This window comes from Anomaloglossus baeobatrachus, chromosome 5 (genome assembly GCF_048569485.1).
Source record: "Anomaloglossus baeobatrachus isolate aAnoBae1 chromosome 5, aAnoBae1.hap1, whole genome shotgun sequence".
In the NCBI taxonomy this organism is placed as follows: Eukaryota; Metazoa; Chordata; class Amphibia; order Anura; family Aromobatidae; genus Anomaloglossus; species Anomaloglossus baeobatrachus.
In genome coordinates this window covers 285,765,020-285,783,201 of record NC_134357.1, presented here as the reverse complement: position 1 = coordinate 285,783,201, position 18,182 = coordinate 285,765,020, and the positions used below count along the sequence as shown (strand labels likewise).

General features: G+C 41.2%; 1 protein-coding gene across 3 annotated transcripts in view; it reads right to left on the bottom strand.

The window, feature by feature from the left end:
• Positions 1 to 18,182, bottom strand: part of CA10 (carbonic anhydrase 10) — a 441,792-nt gene that overhangs the window by 29,769 nt on the left and 393,841 nt on the right. For all 3 annotated transcript variants that reach the window (XM_075349527.1, XM_075349528.1, XM_075349526.1), the window contains 2 exons: positions 16,636 to 16,708; positions 15,695 to 15,849 (listed from right to left, as the gene is read on the bottom strand). In XM_075349527.1, coding sequence (XP_075205642.1) covers positions 15,695 to 15,849; positions 16,636 to 16,708 — 228 coding nt within the window. The remainder of the gene's footprint in view (positions 1 to 15,694; positions 15,850 to 16,635; positions 16,709 to 18,182) is intronic.

Below are 18,182 nucleotides of genomic sequence, written 5' to 3'. Positions count from 1 at the left end.
GGAAAGGTGGGAGACCCCCGTCCTTCTTCTTAACGAAAAAAAAACCAGCAGCAACTGGGGAGAAAGAAGGATGGATATGTCCATTCCGTAAACTATCACTAATGTACAATGTCATAGCAGTAAGTTCAGGACCGGACAAATTGCACAGATGGGCCTTGGGCAACTTGGACCTAGGAACCAGATGAATGGCACAATCATAGGGATGATGGGGTGGTAAAGCCTCTGCCTCTTTTTCCAAAAACACATCTCTGAAGTCCGTCAGATATTCTGGAAGACTGGAAGACCCTCCAGACTTGCAGAGAGAATTTGCACAGATTCCAGACAATTTTTATAACATTCAGGACCCCACTTTACAATGCAATGTCATGCAGACCTCAATCAATAACAGGCTGGTGTAGCTGTAACCATGGTGTCATATCCCCACTGGAGTCCGCTCCTATGACTTCTGCTTCAATCACCAGGTGACACCGTGTTCCCGCCGTGGATAGTGCTGGTAATGAGAGAGGAGTCAGTGCCAGTGACTTTGGTGGACGTAGGCTCCGCTCATCCACTAAGCTGGGTTTCCCTGGGATCTGCAGTACCATTGGCAGACTGTAGGTGGCGTGTGTCTTCCAGCTGAAGTTAGCATCATTCAGCCTCAGCTAATGGGAAGACACCACATCCTTTTAATTCCCCCTCCTGTCTGCTGGCTACTTCCAGAGATAGTTCTGTTTTCCTGTTACCTAACTCCCTCTCTGTTTTGCTTAGTTACCCCCTATGTTTGGACTTCTGCTTGTTTTCTGACTACCCTTCTGCCTGCTGTTTCTGTATGTGTTCCTGATTATGTCCTTGTCTGCCTGATTCTGTCTCTGTTCTGCAATTCCTGTTGTGACCCTGCCTGACTACTACTCTTATCGGACTCCAGCCTTCCACAGGTAGTGATCACCGGGGCCCTGTGTAATTACAAATCCCTGTATAGGGGTTAAAGGGTTTCAGGGTTCTAGGGGTCCTGCTTGGTGAGTGGCTTCCCTCTAGCCTGTCCATTACAGACAGTCTGACTCTGTGGTTCCAGGCAGGCGTTACACATGGCATCCCCAACACCAATCCCGCAGGGAGATTCTCCATGACGTAACAAACGATTTTCTCAGTATGGAGATACCCAAGCCTGAGTGTAAATTCTTTTGTAACAAATTTGACCAAATTCTGATGCAATGGTGTTTTGTTAATGGCAATAATCTGGCTAAGTCTCTCCAGCCTAACTGTCCCTAGATCTAATAAAAGAACCAGGTGAGCATCAATAAAGTTCATCCTGGATCCACAGTCAATGAAAGCCATCCGACCCTTGACGAACCTAACAATATTGAGCAGAATCTTACTAGAGGAGATTAAGGGTACCTGAAAGTCTGGCTGACCTCCTCGATTACCACCCAGACTTAGGCGTTTCCCAGTGGCTTGTTGGCAAGGAGCACGCCGGATAATCATTCCTTTTATGTCTAGCCGGCCACAATAGAAGTAGAGTCTAAAGTCCCAACGTCATTTCCGCTCCTTCTCTCCAGAGCTGGTAGCCCCAACTTCTATGGGCTCCATAACGGGAAGAAGACCAGACCTGAGAGGGCAAGACGAGACCTCCTGCAAGATTCCCCTGCGTTCACAGAGTCGGCAGTCCATACGGATAGCCTGCGTCATAGCCTTCTCCAAGGAGCCCGGAGGCGGGTGGAGAGCCAAAGCATCCTTAAGGGTATCCGACAGGCCTTTCTTATGTTGACAACAGAGAGCAGTGTCATTCCATTGAACCTTGGCAGACCACTGTCTGAATTCAGAGCTATATAATTCAGCAGTACGGGTACCCTGTGTCAAACGCATGATCTTATCCTCAGATACCTGGATACGGTCAGGTTCATCATAGATAATACCAAAAGAGTCAAAAAACGTGTCCACAGAAAATCATTCCCGGGCTGAGGGAGGCAAAGAGAAAGCCCAAGTCTGGGGACCTCCCCTCAGTAGGGACATGATGATTCCCACCCGTTGTGACTTACTCCCAGAGGATCGGGGTCTCAAAATAAACAACAGGTTACTACTCTCCTTAAATGTTCTTAATTGAACTTTATCTCCTGTGAATTTATTAGAGAGCATAATTACGGGCTCAGGGGAATTAACAACGGGGTCCGATTGACTACCAGCTGCCCTGGGTGGGGGATTTTAAGAGGTCAGAAAAAACAAAGAGAGCTGGCCCTGTAACTGCCTGTGAGAAGAGGCCAGATTCTAATGCTCGACCATCAGATCTTGCACCATCTGTGTCAAATTAGCCACTTGGTCACACAGTGAACGCATGGGATCCATGATGTGGAAAAATCAAATGAGAGACTGAAAAGAAAAAGGTGTATATGAATACACTAACTTTATCTGGCCAGTGATAATGTGATGAAATCCCTGCTGCAGTTAGTGGCTAGTCCACCAAGTGGCGCCTAAGTATAAACAGTCAGGGAAGATACAAGGATCTAAGCAGGATCCAGAGATGGGGAATCATACAAGCTGGGGTTTATGCACAGGAGGTGTTTATTGGGACAGAGAGGGAAACAGAAGCAATGTCAAAAAACAAGCCATAGTCGGTACATGGAGAGGTAACATCAGGGCAATGGGGAAAAGCCAAACGTTGGAAGGCAGGTCAGGGTCGGTACACAGGGACATCAAGTCAGTAAAGAGGGGGTAGGGTCAGAACACCGGGATGGACTGGGCAGAAACACAGACAGGTGACATGGAGGGGTCAGGGAAAATGGACACAGGCGGTAGTGGGACAAGATCAGTGAGACACGAGCAAAGCCAGGGACGAGTACTTGCCGAGTATACGTAAATATCACTGATGGCGCTGCAGCAGGACCGGCTCCAATATACAGTGGGGAGGAAGTCTGAATCAAGGCCCAGATGAACCCCTCCCCCAAGTCAGGGAAAGGCTGAAAACCCAGGGAGGATCAAAAAAGGGGTAAGTTCGCTCTGCAGGAAAACGGGCCCACAGAGCAAGCGTGAAAGTGCCTCTACAGGATGACAGGCCTGCAGAGCATGATCTGATACTGTTTTTTGGTATCCAAAGTCCCATTCTTGGGATCGCTGGGAATCCCTGTAGTGAGACACTCCGTGATCAGCGAGTTATGCACTTTATCTTATGGCTAAGGGAAAAGTTTTCATTCTGTGAATATATTTTAATGTTCAGGGGACATGTGTCTTGCCAGTGGTTGTTATAAATTAATTGTTTCAACTCGAAAACCATCATTCAGAATACACGTAGCCCATCTATCAGCCATTTTTAGCAAATATAGTAACTGAAACGTCGCCAATCAACCATGGTTGCCTTTTAAAGAGGTGAAGACATTAAAGGGATTGTGCAGCACGTGTATTAAATTTGCGATGGACTGTAAAGCGGGTTTTACACACAACGACATCGCTAACGAGATGTCGTTGGAGTCACGGAATTCGTGACGCACATCCGGCCTCGTTAACGATGTCGTTGCGTGTGAAACGCACGAACGACCGTTAACGATCAAAATTACTCACCTAATCATTGATCGTTGACCAGTTGTTCTAATCCCGATTATTGTTGCTGTTGCAGGACGCAGGTTGTTTGTCATTCCTATGGCAGCACACATCGCTATGTGTGACACCACAGGAATGAGGAACATCACCGTACCTGCGGCCGCCCCCAATGAGGAAAGAAGGAGGTGGGCGGGATGTTCTGCTTCTATTGGGCGGCCGTTTAGTGATGCCGCTGTGATGCCGAACGAACCACCCCCTTAGAAAGTAAGTACGTGTGACGGGTCCTAGCAATGTTGTGCGCCCACGGGCAGTGATTTGCCCGTGATGCACAACCGACGGGGGTGGGTGCTTTCACCAGCGACATTGCTAGCGATGTTGCTGTGTGTAAACCCACTTAACATGCAGAATCGTAAGAGTGTGTAATGTTCACACTATTACGCCAGAGTCACACGTTGAGTATTTGGTGCATTTTTTACCTTAGGACTGGGTAATAAATACAGAAGTAGTGCACATGTTTCTATCATACTTTTCATCTGATTGTTCCACTCCTGGTTTTGGAGGACAAGTACTCGATGCAAAATATTCACCAAATACTAAATATATGAACATGGACTTAGGATTCTGATTTGTTTCCACACTCCTTGTAATCGTTACATAACCATTCATACACGATTTGAATATTTTTGATCAAGTACTGTTTGTTTTCTCTTTCTCTTCTATCAAGTATTAATTACGAGAAGTGGATGAAACATAAGTCTGCACCTGATCACATTAAATTGCATATGAGCTGTAAAGAGACAAGAGATTATAAAGAACCTGTTACCAGGTCAAAAGTGGCCGGTTATTGTTATTATTTTATTACATCTGCTCCCTTTAGTTTTCTGTTTGTTTTTTTAAATCCGCCATACAGTTGCAGAGATATGGGCATTTTTTCCCTAATTGTTATGATCCTTACCAAGGAGGCGGGAGTCACAAGGTAATAAAGCAGACCATTCTGAAGACATGCACCCAGAAAATCCTTTTTTTTTCCACTCCATCTTGATAAAGACCATAAAAATGAGCACTATATACAACGGCCTATATCTCAGGAGCTGTATGGCAAATTAAAAAAACACACAAAAAAATAAGCATACTCTGGAATAGAGCAGGAATAAAATATAAACCAGCTTGTTCCAGAAGATCTCTCCACCTTGGTTCTAAAATCTAAACTTTATATATTTTACACCTTAAGCACTTTTATTATAAAATACCAAACTCTTCTCCCGATCCTGTTAATTCATCTATGTGCTAATAATGAATTACATATATAATTGTTATATAGCTGTACTGGATCTGGGAGTGCTCACCTGGCCTTATATAAGGCCAACCAAGATACAAAACTATGTCTTGGTATGAAGAATTCCGTGTTACTAGGACTTTTAGTTTGTCTGTGCATTCCACTCGTATGCGGTCTCCAGGACTTGTGCTGGCTGCTTATGGCTTCCAGTTCTTCAGCCTCCTACTTGCTTGTGGTTCTATTATCTTGGCCACCTGTCTGAGGTCTCCATAGTGTCTGATGGCGGCCTGTGACCTCCAGTTTTTCAGCTACCTACTGGCCTGTGCTTAAAATTTCTCGACCACCTGTATGCAGTCTCCAGGATGTCTCCTGTCTGTCGCTTCCAGCTACCTACTGGCCTGAGGTTCCAATATCTTGGCCCCCAGTCTGAAGTCTCCAGAACATCTGCTGGCTGCCTGTGGCTTCCAGTTCTTTAGCTACCTACTTGCCTGTGGTTCCAATATCTCAGCCACCTGTCTGAGGTCTCCACGGCATCTGCTGGCAGCCTGTGACTTCCAGTTATTCAGCTACCTACTGGCTTGTGGTTGAAATTTCTCAGCCATCTGTCTGCGGTCTCTAGGATGTTTCCTGTCTGCAGCTTCTAGTTCTTCAGCTACATACTGGCCTGTGGATCCAATATCTTGGCCACCTGTCTGAGGTCTCCAAAGCGTCTGCTGGCTGACTGTAGCTTCCAGTTCTTTAGTTACTTACTTGCCTGTGGTTCCAATAGCTCAGCCACCTGTGCCAGGTCTCCAGCATGTCTCCGGCTTGCCTGTGGTTTCCATAATTTCAGCTACCTGTTTCCTGTGTGGTTCACCTGCCTGCTGCCATGGCCCACGTGTCCATCTGAACACTATGTTTTGAGGACCCACCTTACCTAGTGAAAGCTTATCACACTCACGTGCATGGACAGCAGTGTTTTGGACTAGGGCATTCTATTATAAGTGGCTAGGGCTCCAGTCTTTTTTTTACAATTAAACATATCTCGGAATTATGAGGATTGTAAATACAAAACATTGAAATTACATTTGTGAGAAGCTGAAAATATAGAGTGTAGATTTTTTTTTCACAGTTTTCCATCAAGACCACCTGCTCTCATTTTATTGCTTTAACGTTTCACTTTTTGACGTTTTTTTTTCTTTTTTAATGTTATTTTGCCTTCTGATGTTGGTAAAAACAAATGCAGATGTTTACACAAAATTACATTTACACAATACAGCTGCTAGCAATTATTTCACCCTGACAACATAGACGCCTTTGTGCATAAAATTATGCCTGTACACTGTGTATACAGCCAGGTGCAATCAAGATGTATTCATCATATTTGATTATTTACCTTGTATAACTCATTTTTAGTTTAGCTTCCATTCTCTCGACAGCTGTGTTGAATTCCAATGCTTCTTGTTGTATATAAATGTTTACATGGGCCAATAGAATTTGTATTTCTAATTCCTGTACATTATACAGCCAGGTTGGCTTTAATTAATTTGTTGTACTTTATTAATTTTATTATTTTTCGGCGTGATCAAGAACGCTTAATTGACTTGTTTTTATTTGATTATGTAATTTGTAAAGTTGGCTAATTCTTACTGGAATTATAATTCAATGTAGAAAAGCAGGTTCAATTTAGGAGGACTGTATAATTTAGCAGAAAACTGAAGCCAAGTTGTATATCTGTTCGATTTTAACGAGTAAACTGCACTTTAAAGCAAATTTCCAGCTCGAATTTACAACGTACAGTAAAAATGCAAGGTTTGTTCAACAATCTGTTATATAATTTAATCAACTTTAGATTAACAAGCAAAACAGAAATTGAAAATTGTTCATTACACAATACTTCCGAAAATTCCAAAATTTACTATCCTCATTACTGCCGGCATGAGCCTGGAATAAATCCTATAGCACATTTTATTATTATTTTTTAACGTCTCATTTTAGTTATAAACTTTAAGGAAGAAATCTGTAGATTGGTAAATTTTCATGTATAAGTTACTTCTCTATGATATTACAGCAATTTGTCTCCTGACTGCTCTGACCATTAAATTGAATAGGTTGCTACCTGGAATGTTAGAGTGTGTTCACATGGAGTGTTTATGCAGTTTTTTTTTTTTCTTGGCATCTTATTATGCAAAAAAGAAACTGCTTTTTACAGTAAGGCCTAAGCCACACGGCATGAAAATCAGAGCGAGTGGAATGCGATAAAACATCGCATTACACTTGGATCAATAACCTATGTGCCAGCACCCATGAGCGATGATTTTCTTACCCCTAATCGGACCGAGAAAATAGTCGCAGCATGCTGCAGGTGGAATGCGATCCTCTTTCTCTCGCACCCATACAAGTCTATGGGGTGAGAGAAAAATCACACTGCACTCGCCTTACACTGGTGTACTGCGAGTGCAGGGCGATAATGGCAATAGCTGGCAATGGAGGAGAGAGGGAGATAAATACCTCCCCTCCACAGCACCGGCCCTCCCCTCCTCAGCCCTGTCCCGCCCCTCCTCAGTGCTGGCCTGCCCCTCTTCAGCACTGGCCCGCCCCTCCTCAGTGCCGACCCGCCCCCCGCAGCTGTGGTCCGATTGCATGATCTGACCTCAGTCGCAATGACACTCGCATGACACTCAGCTCTCGCTGTGCTGCCAGCGTGAGCCGAGTGTTATGCGAGGATTGCATTAATCCTCGTGTGGCCCCGGCCTAATAGCAGAAATCTCATGCACATGCTTTTTTTTCCCGGACCGGATTTGAGAAATGCTAGCTTTTTCTTTAGAAAAATCTGCAGTATATGAATTTTTCTTGCACTATTTTTTCACCCCTAGAAAGCAATGTGCAAAAATGCAGCAAACAGTTTTTTTCTGATTGTTTTTTTGCAGTTCTTTGTTGCATTTTTGGTGGATATAACTTTAATAACCCCTTCACCATTTGGTGATTTTCCATTTTTGCTTTTTCCTCCCTTTCTTCCAAGAGCCATTACTTTTTTATTTTTCAGTCATTATAGCCATATGAGGCTTGCTTTTTGCAGCACGAGTTGTACTTTTGAATAACACCATTTATTCTGCCCCTATATTGTACTAGAAAAAGGGAAAATAATTCCAAGTGCGGTGAAATCACAAAAAAGTGATATTCCACAATTTTTTGGGGGGTTTTATTTACCATGTTCACTTTATGGTAAACCTGACCCAGCAATATGATTTCACAGGTCAGTATGAGTTCATAGATTCCAAACATGCATAGTTTTATTATTATTATTTAAATAATGCACAAAAATATCAGAAATTTGCCAAAAAGAAGAATTGCGCTTTTGTTGCCATTTTGGGAGACCCATAGCGTACTCATTTTTTGGGATCTGGGGCTCAGTGATGGCTTATTTTTTTGCGTCCTGAGATGATGTTTTTCATTATACCATTTTTAGGTAGATACAATGTTTTGATCACCTGTTATTGCATTTTATTGCAATGTTGTGGCAACAAAAGGTAATTTTGTTTTTTGATTTTTTTTCTTGTTCCGCCCTTTACCGATCAGATTAATTGATTTAAAATTTTGATAAATCAGGCATTTCTGAAAGCGGTGATACCAAATATGTGTATTTTGTTTGTATTATTTTTTTATTTTCAATGGGGCAAAAGAGAGGGGTGATTGGAACTATTTTTTCATATTTTTTAAAACTTTTCTTTTACACTTTTTATTGATTTTGCTAGACAACCTAGGGAACTATAAGCTCACACTAATCACTACTGCTGTTCAGAGTGATGTTTCAGCACCGCTCTGTACAGCAGATATGCTGATCTCTTATTAACTCTGGAGCTTTGTCATGACCGTGACCCCTGGGAATGACGTGCTCCTCACTGGTGTGAGTTGAATCCCACTGTCAGTGGAGATCTACCCATGTCTGTTAAAGGCACATGTTGACTGATCAGATCAATCGACGTGTGGGGAAATATGCATGCTCACTGTGTGAGACACAAGCTTGGATGTACCAGTATGTCCAAGGTCATTAAGGGTTTAAACCATCGCAGAACGAGATGGAAATAATGGGGATCAGGGCTCCTGGACTGACCCACAGGCTAGGGGGGCCCTAGCTATCCCTAATCTACGAGTTACCTCTGATGGTGAGGATTTCTGGGCTGCCACCATGACCCTGCTCCTAACTAGCCCTGATTTAATACTCCTTCTCCCCCCATTCCAGGGAAGCACCGGGATCAGTGTGGTAACCCTGTAACTGCACAGAAAATAGACTGACAGAAGGAAAACCAACACTCAGTCACGCTGCACCCAAACACAGAGGAATCAGACAACAAATTGAAAGGGGACAAACCAAAGCAGGGAAGCAACAACAAGACAAAGGGAAAATCCACAATCATAGCAGGCATAAAGCAACACTCCAACCAGTAACTGCAAGTGACTCCCTCTCTCCATGTTAGAACTTGGTAGAACGAGATTCTATCAACTGCAAGGAAGAGATGGTTGATGGGCCTTTTTAAGGAGGAGGGGAGTGGCCACAAAAGGCTGCAGCTGAGCTCCAATTAAGCAACTTGCAGCAAGGTAAAACTCACATTTAACCCTTGCTGCACCAAGAGAAAGGAAAATACATTGAATATTTGCCTTGAGAGTAGGGAGAAAGCTCAAATAGCAGAACAGTCACAAATCACTCCACAGTGTGAGATAATCGTGACATAAACAAGTACTGTAGACAAATCAATCATGTATTCTGCATGAAAAAACTTACTTCCAAGTTAGCAGGTTTGCGGCTGCAGCAAAAATACTATGTGTGAACATGGCCTAATAGAGACATTATGACTAGGGATGATCGAATACTTCGATTATTTGCCTTCGCGAATATTTTCCGAATATCTCGTCGCTGTTCGACTATTCGATGCGCAATGTAAGTTCATGGGAAGCCCGAATAGTTCAGAATAGTTGTTATTTGGATTTTCCATAGACTTACATTGCGCATTGAATATTTGTGAATAGTCGAATAGTGGCAAGGTATTCGGAAAATATTCGCGGAGCCGAATGATCGAAGTATTCGATCATCCCTAATTATGACCTCAGCAATGTCACTATGGGAGTAATTATGCAACATGACAACCTTCCATTATACCTTCTGGGTTGAATTTGCAGACAAACAGTAGAGTCTATTTCTAAAAATTATTAATTATTATTATTATTATTATTATTATTAATAAAAAATATGAATATTAATGTGTTCTCCATTGATGGAAGGTAGGAACCTGCGATCATTTCCTCTGTTGTGTCCAGGAAGCTCTTAGTCGAATGCTGGACAAAGCAGGACCTCAGCCAACATGCTAAGCAGCAATGACCCAGATTAAATGGCAAATAGAGGTGACCCCAATACTGAGGGACAGGGACCTATACAACCTTGGTGTTCCTTAGTAAGGCAGTTGAATCCCTTTTCTAATTCCTGTCCAATATGTATAATCAGAATTTTCAAGCCTGTTATAACTATCCCAGTGTGTCTGTATCACTGTCTGGTTTGATGGGTAACCATTGTAAAAGCTGTTTCACAAAGTTAGAAATATGTAAAAAGTTAGTTTTTAATCTGTTACATTTTGTACTTAATCCAATTTATGTCACCAGTGTCAGCTATTAAATATGAGCTAGCAGGAGTTTCTGTCTATCTGGATCCAGAATATAATAAAAGACAAACGATAATATCTACTGCTACAGATTCGAAAGAGCTTTTGCAGAAATCATTATTAAGCATCTTACAATGTAGCCTTTAACCCAAAAAACGTTTCGCGGCACATCCTTATATCTGGATAAATTCTCTAGCTGACATTTCTCTTTAATTCAGACCTAAATTAAAATCCTGGTTTCATGTTCTATTTTATATTTTTGCTAAATGCCATTTTAAAGAATGAAAGAAAATGAAAGAGTTGCGTAAATTATAATCTAAATTTTAATTAAAAAAAAAAAGAATTTCATATTAAATATAAGTACTGTAATATATGACAAAAAAATAACTGGTTGAATTGAGTAAATTGATCCACCAGATTAGAGCTCATGTAGTAGATTATAAAATATAGCTTTTGATATTATAGTTTGATATCACAAAGCAATAAAACACAAGACACAACTTCAATTCCAAGTTGCAGAGGGCAAATATACAAGAAAAAAAAAAGAAAAGAAAACCTGAGTATAACAACAATGAAAAATAAAAGGAAGACTTCTCTAAATAATCCCTATGATAACCTTATAATATTAATAACTGGAATGCTTGATTTGACGCCGGTAATTCCATAGTAACCTACAGATCTGTACAAAAGTGCAGATATGTTAAAAACTTTCTTTAAAGGGAACTTGTCACATCTATAAATGCTATTTACCTGCAGATAAAGAGTTATTGTTAATGTATAGGTAAATAGCGTTTAAAGGGAATCTGCCAGGTGATTTTCTAGTACAATACTAATGGTATCCTGAAATAGGACTTAATAGAGCAAATAGGGCAGCCCTTTTAGGATCAGTAACTTTTATTGCTGTGGCTTCTCTGGTTGTCTTCCTGTAACCCCAGTAGAATTCAGTGTTGCGCGCTGGCTAGTCATGTGTATGTAAATCTAAACTGAACATGCACTGCTCCCCATGACCTATTTTAGGATACCATTAGTATTGTATTAGAAAATCACCTGACATATGACCTTAAAATCATGTTTAGCTGGCTTATTGGAGCATTGGCTACCGGGAGAAAGTTAAGTTTTTTCCCTGCAGCCACTTATTTACATTTAACAGGGCAGTGCAAAGGCTGATTACAGTCAGCGTTTGCTACATAGTGTGTATGGCTGTAATTACTTCTTTCACTGCTCCGAACATATGCTTCAAACACACTCTACAGAGCCGGCTGACAATGAATGAGCAAGGGGACTTATTACAGAGTGCTTCTGCTCCTTGCACCAACTCAATAATTGGTAGCAAGTGGCTACAGGGAGAATAAAGGTTCATTTTCTCCTTTTCTCCCCATAGCTGGTGCTCCAATAAACCAAGCAAGCAGGACTTAAGGGCAATGTATCCGTATGATATTGGTGGATATCCTGATGAAGAAGTGGGGTGACACTTCGAAACACGTTGAATAAAACTACCTTCATTCGATCTTACTGGATTTATGTCATATCTTCAGTAGCGCAGTTCCACATCAACTTTGTTCCCGATCTGCAATGCCTATGTATCAACTCATTACCCTAATATCTGGAGGTAAATAGTATTTCTGGGTGTGACAGGTTCCCTTTAGAGGATTGACTAATTAGGAAAACCCCTATGCCTCTACGACCAAGAACAGAGTAGGACTGTCACTGCACTACCAGGAAGACCATTTATTTGAGTGGGTGACACGTATTGTTATATTGTCCCCAAAACAAGCCTTATAGATCCCTAAACATTTTTATAACAAATCAGTTTGAGTTCTCAGGGGACTCAGACATAATAACAGACGTTAACAGAGATACAGTAATGTTACATATTGGCTTACAAGGTTATTGAGAGGAATACACCAAACAACAATGCTAGTTGGATAAGATTAGTATTTATTTCAAATTTCATCTTATAAGTGGCATTTTATTCTATGCAATTTGTATTCTGCATCACTTTGGAAACTCTTACATTCATACCCTATAACTGAGGGCAGGGCTTTTCAGACTTTTCGTTTTCTACTGGGGCCTCACCAGGAAGACCAGAGTGATGCCAGACCTTACTATCTGTAGTTGACTTCCATAATGAAATAAAAATTTCTCTCAATTTACTTTTTCTCTCCTAAAATCTGTTAATTATCATGCTGCAACCAAAGAAAGCACCGTGTAACACCTGAGATCTGCCTCCCAAGCTGCACATCCCCAACTATGGGTAGCCCCACTAGTAAGTCCGGCTTTACATTTTGACTTAGAATTATAAATTTCCAAATATAAAATGTTATTGTTTTATAGCATTAATGAAGAACCTGTGATCCAAAATCAGTTGAGGTTTTCAGCCATGTGTGTAGCTCTTTTTTGGATGTTCCCATAAGTCCCAAAAGCTGCAATGAGCGCTGCCACACACATTGAGTATCATCCTATCTGGGGTAGTAGACGACCACAATTTTCCCGCTAGAGTAAAGTCATGGAAGTGTAAGTTTCACCTATAATACATTAGGGAATTACTCTATACAATTGATATGCCGTAAATATTTGGCAGGACAGTTTCTTTGGGTGTGGATGCTCCAAATTCCTAGAAAATCCAAACTGCAATTACGGCTCCAATTTATGCTCTTTAACTGGTTATTGGAGGTGAGAGCTACTTTACTTTTTCAAATACCCCCAGAATTACAATGAAAGATATAAGGTGGTGTTTGGGGAATATAATTTCTTGATGAAAGCCTACCTCTACTTTAACAAGAAAACAATTAGAGTGTAAGACTCTGCAGTGCAATTGTTTTTCTAAATAACTTTATAATTTTTTTTTGCTGATAATTCATGACCCCTCAACATCTATGCTTCAGGCTGGACTAAACTAGACAACGTCCTTTTCCTGCAGTTAAATGTTCAGTGACAGTGTTCAGTGCAGAATTGTGCGTAATAGGATTTTACAGCACTCACTCATAGGTAGGTAAGAGCGACAAGAATGAAACTGCTTAGTTAAGCCCGCAGCACAGATTTTGGGTGGCCTGTGCAGCAGATTTATCATCAACATCATTAATAGGGTGATCTAGGAAAACGATTACACTGCAGAGTCCTGATCTATAATATTTTTTTTTTTGTGAAAGTAGAAGTTGTCTTTATTTAAAGGTTCAGAACCCTGAACTTCACCTGTTTTCTGGTCTGGAAACATCAATGAAGACCATAACGTGGGTGGTTGATCAACATTATTAGCTCTAATCTTAGACTTTGTTAAGCCAATGGGAAAATTGTTCATATAAACACAGCAAAAACAACATACTGTACTAAATTTAGTAATGATAATATCAATTAATAATTGTTATATTCTACTTGTGTGTTTTCCCAGAGTCGGGGATTTTGTCTGGTTGTTTGTATTTTGTTGGGGCTGTTTATCACCTTATCATTTATACAACAATAATGTCATGTCCTAGAAAACTGAACCAAGGATTAAGAAAAGGAAAAAAAGAGAAAGGACATGGCTGTAAATAATAGATGATTTGATAAAACATTTGCAATGTAAATTCTCCGCTCAATAACTGATAGACAAGAGCCCAAGGCAAGAGGCTTCAGTGCCAGAAGGGAATCCACTCGGCATCTGCAGTTTTTATCTAATTTCATTTTTAAAATGTAATTCTTATTTTTTTTTAAAGATGAAATATTTATAAATACTAACGGTCTTTAAATGTATCAAGCAACAAAAATTGTTTCTATAGAAAAAAGTGCCCCCTAACCTGGTCCTTATGACGCTTTGAGCCATAATCAGAGTTCTTCTTCAGGACCGGCATTGATGCCAAGTACACTTCTATTAATTTTAAATAGTTGAAACAATATTGTGACACTTATTATTGAAAAAAGATTGAAGTCTGTAATTCCCTTTACCTCGGGACTAGAAAATGACTGTATATTTGTCACTCTATCTTAATGTTTCCCAAACTCCAGTCCTCAGGGCTCCAACAGATTTTTCACAGATTCTTTTACTTGTGGAACACTAAAGAAGTCTTCAAGACATGATCTGTTGGGAGATGTGAGGACTGTAGTTTGGGAAAGAATGCTCTATCTGGTGAGCTCCATTTACCTCCTACAGCTGCATCCAAGAAGCAGTGACATGGGGAGCATAGTTGGAAGTCTATATCACAGCTTCCATTCCATTAAAAATCGTACTGAATGGTAAAGGGAGGAGACAAATGGCTTAGGATTTTAACTGTGCTACCTATGCCACTGTGATGGTCATGTTCGAAGAGGGAGAAACAAAATGCCAATCTTAGTGGAACAGGGTCATATCTTCTGTTATCAACCCAATCCATAGCACCAGTGTAAACAGAGTCTCTTACATATATTAATACTTTATAACAAAATTATTTATGTAAATAGGGCTAAGTAAGGGCTCATTCTCAGCTTCTGAATGTGAACATGAGTACCGTATTTTTCGGATTATAAGATGCACTTTTCCTCCGAAAAACTTAGGAGGAAAATGAGGGATGCATCTTATAATCCAAATGCACTTTCCCGGGAGGTGGTGAAGAGGGGTCACAGAAGGCAGGAGCTGTACTGGGGCCTGCAGGGCGCTGTGCAGGTTGCTGTGCTGGGGCCTATGGGGCGCTGTGTGGCAGGTGCTGTGGCAGGCTGTGAGGCAGAGGCAGGGGCATCCTGAAAACTGTCAGCTGTGTGGGCATCACGTAACGGCACCCAGAGGTATATCATGTACAGATGGAGCTCTTAACTCAAGATCTCCTCTGTGCATGCCCCGCATCTGGCCCAATGATCTCCCAGCAGCGGACTTAAGGAAAATGATGCCTGGGGGTGGCGCGTGAGCAATTGAGATCTTGGCTTGTTATTGAGCCAATAGCTCAGTCTTCGCATGCGCCGACTCCGGGCGCCATTTCTTTGAAGCCCGCACCGCCAACAGTTTCTGGAAATTGCCTACCTCACAACATCTGGGACACCTGTCGGCCACACTACCTGCAGAATCGACCTGCTCCACCGCTGCCCCTGCCTCCTGTGACTGCGCTCCACCACCGCTGCCATCCCCCTCTGGAAAGAGAACACCCAATTGTAAGATGGACCCCCTTTTTTGTTTTTACTTTTTATTCTCTAAATTTGGGATGTCTTATAAACTGAAAAATACGGTATTTCTTTTCACTTACAGCGCGTTGACAAAATTGGTTAACTATGATAATAATGCAGAGGGACTACCATGATTTACTAATGATTAGCGATAATTATATAGGTTTCTTACCTGCATTCTAGTAATGTAGATGGGTTTGTTCATAATGATCCAACTCGCTGTCTCATAACAGGGTGGGATAGTCATTGACCCATCATATGTAATAAAACTAGAGGTCTCTGGATAAAGCTCTTCAATGTTTAACCCCTGTAGTAAATAGGCATCATCTGTGGATATATTGTAAAGATATCACAATCAGCAATACAATGTTAGATCGCAATTACATGGCCATATAACTCGGATGAGGATCGCATCACAAAGCTCAGACTGGCTGGCAGCTCTCCTGACCCGAGCATGTCAGCATGTACTTCTATGTAGCTGTCCCGCTCAGATCAGGAGAGCCACTGGCCTGTACTGGTAAAAAAATTGTGATTCAATCCTCAGAGGAGTCATACTGCTGTGTGACTGTGCCCACAGATTGTGAAAAATGGAGTAGATAAGGATAAGCACATATAGAAAGATACAAATCACTTCCCTATTATCTTTACTATTTATACTACTACAATTGATAACTATCAAAAGCAAATCTGATAAATCTGGTTTACATGGTATTATACATTGTATCATGAAATCACAATCTTATCCAATTAAAACATGTATTGCTTTACTATGCCTACAGTGAAAAATATAAATTTCATAACATACTTCCATAATAATTTTTGCTTTCAATATGCCCAAGTAATCATCATTATATAAAGTCTTGTTCTTTAACAGATGAGCTACATCTCTTTTTTGATACCATTGTCCCATATACTTACGTGTGATTTTTCTATTTACTGTTATTATAGGCTAAATACAGTGAAATAACCAATTGTGTCATTTTTATTATACTTCATATAACACATATCAATCACCATAAATGAAGTGTTCACTTTAATATATGAAAGGAGCACATTAATTAGACAGTCCTGCATTGCTTGGCTATAAAATAGACTGATCTCCTAGATACTTACTTTTGTATGTTATTCTGGTTATGGTGTCCCTGTTGAGCATTCGATTAAGGAAAGGATTGGATGAATCTGTTACCTTAAGGATATGAAGACAAGTTATTTTAAAACATATAAAATAGATAACATTATTGTGTTAGCTATGAAAGTCATCGAAGAGGTTGTATGAGATTTACAAAGAGGGTCTACTTTATCTTCGAAACAACATCACTCTCATCTTCAGGTTTATTCTTCAGCCTCGTGTATTTGTAATGCCAGGACAAAAAATGTGAAGCCATTTTTTATTCTACAACTCTTCAAATACTTTATGGCGTCATAGAGCACTTTTAGTAAAGTGCATTTTTCATTACTTGGGCATAGTTGTGTAAATTGCAGCTCATAGGCCCCGGAAATCTCCAACTGGGCTCTGAATAATTGTAAATCATTAATAACATTGTAATTGCTATATACGCCAAAGAGACTTTTTTGGCAACTCAAGCTGTAGGACCTGCGTGCGATTTCAACCCCTGCACCTATTGTAGTAACGCCCCTGCTTGGGTCTAATATGTGTTGCAGTATGTATAAATATATACAATATCTACAGTTACTTTACAGCTTCACTAAGTCTCATTTTACTATAGTTCTGTTCTTGTTTTATTGTTTTAGGGTGCTAAGAAAAATGTTGGCCCCTAGACACATTTACATACATATTGTTGTTAATATTGGTGCCGTTCTATAGGCACTATGTAGCGATGCTCTACCAAGGGGTTTATTACATTATACGCATATTCTTTATATACTTCTCCATTCTTTTTCATGGGCGCGCCGATGACCAGTGAGTGCAGCGCTTTCCTATTTTTGGTGGTCCAGTTATGACTGAAATAAGTGGCAATGCGCATGACCGATCACTGTTGCATTCATGCATGCCAGGTCTTAAGGCCGCTTTACATGCTACGACATCGCTAAAGCGATCTCGTTGGGGTCACGGAATTTGTGACGCACATCCAGTCGCTTTAGCGATGTTGTTGCGTGTGACACCTATGAGCGATTTTGTATTGTCGCAAAAACGTGCAAAATCGCTCATCGGTGACATGGGGGTCCATTCTCAAATATCGTTGCTGCTCCAGTAACGATGTAGTTCGTCGTTCCTGCGGCAGCACACATCGCTCCGTGTGACACCGCAGGAACGAGAAACCTCTCCTTACCTGCGTCCCGCCTGCAATGAGGAAGAAGGTGGGCGGGATGTTATAGCCGCTCATCTCCGCCCCTCCGCTTCTATTGGGTGGCTGCTTAGTGATGTCGCTGTGACGCCGCACGGACCGCCCCTTTAGGAAGGAGGCGGTTCGCCGATCACAGCGACGTCGCTAGGCAGGTAAGTAGTGTGACGGGTCTGGGCAATGTTGTGCGCCACGGGCAGCGATTTGCCCGTGTCGCACAACCGATGGGGGCGGGTACCCACGCTAGCAATATCGGTACCGATATCGCAGCGTGTAAAGCGGCCTTTAGGAATGGTGAGGGTCCCAGTGATATGGAAACTTCCCAATGTGATTAAATAGATAGGGGATAACTGCCAA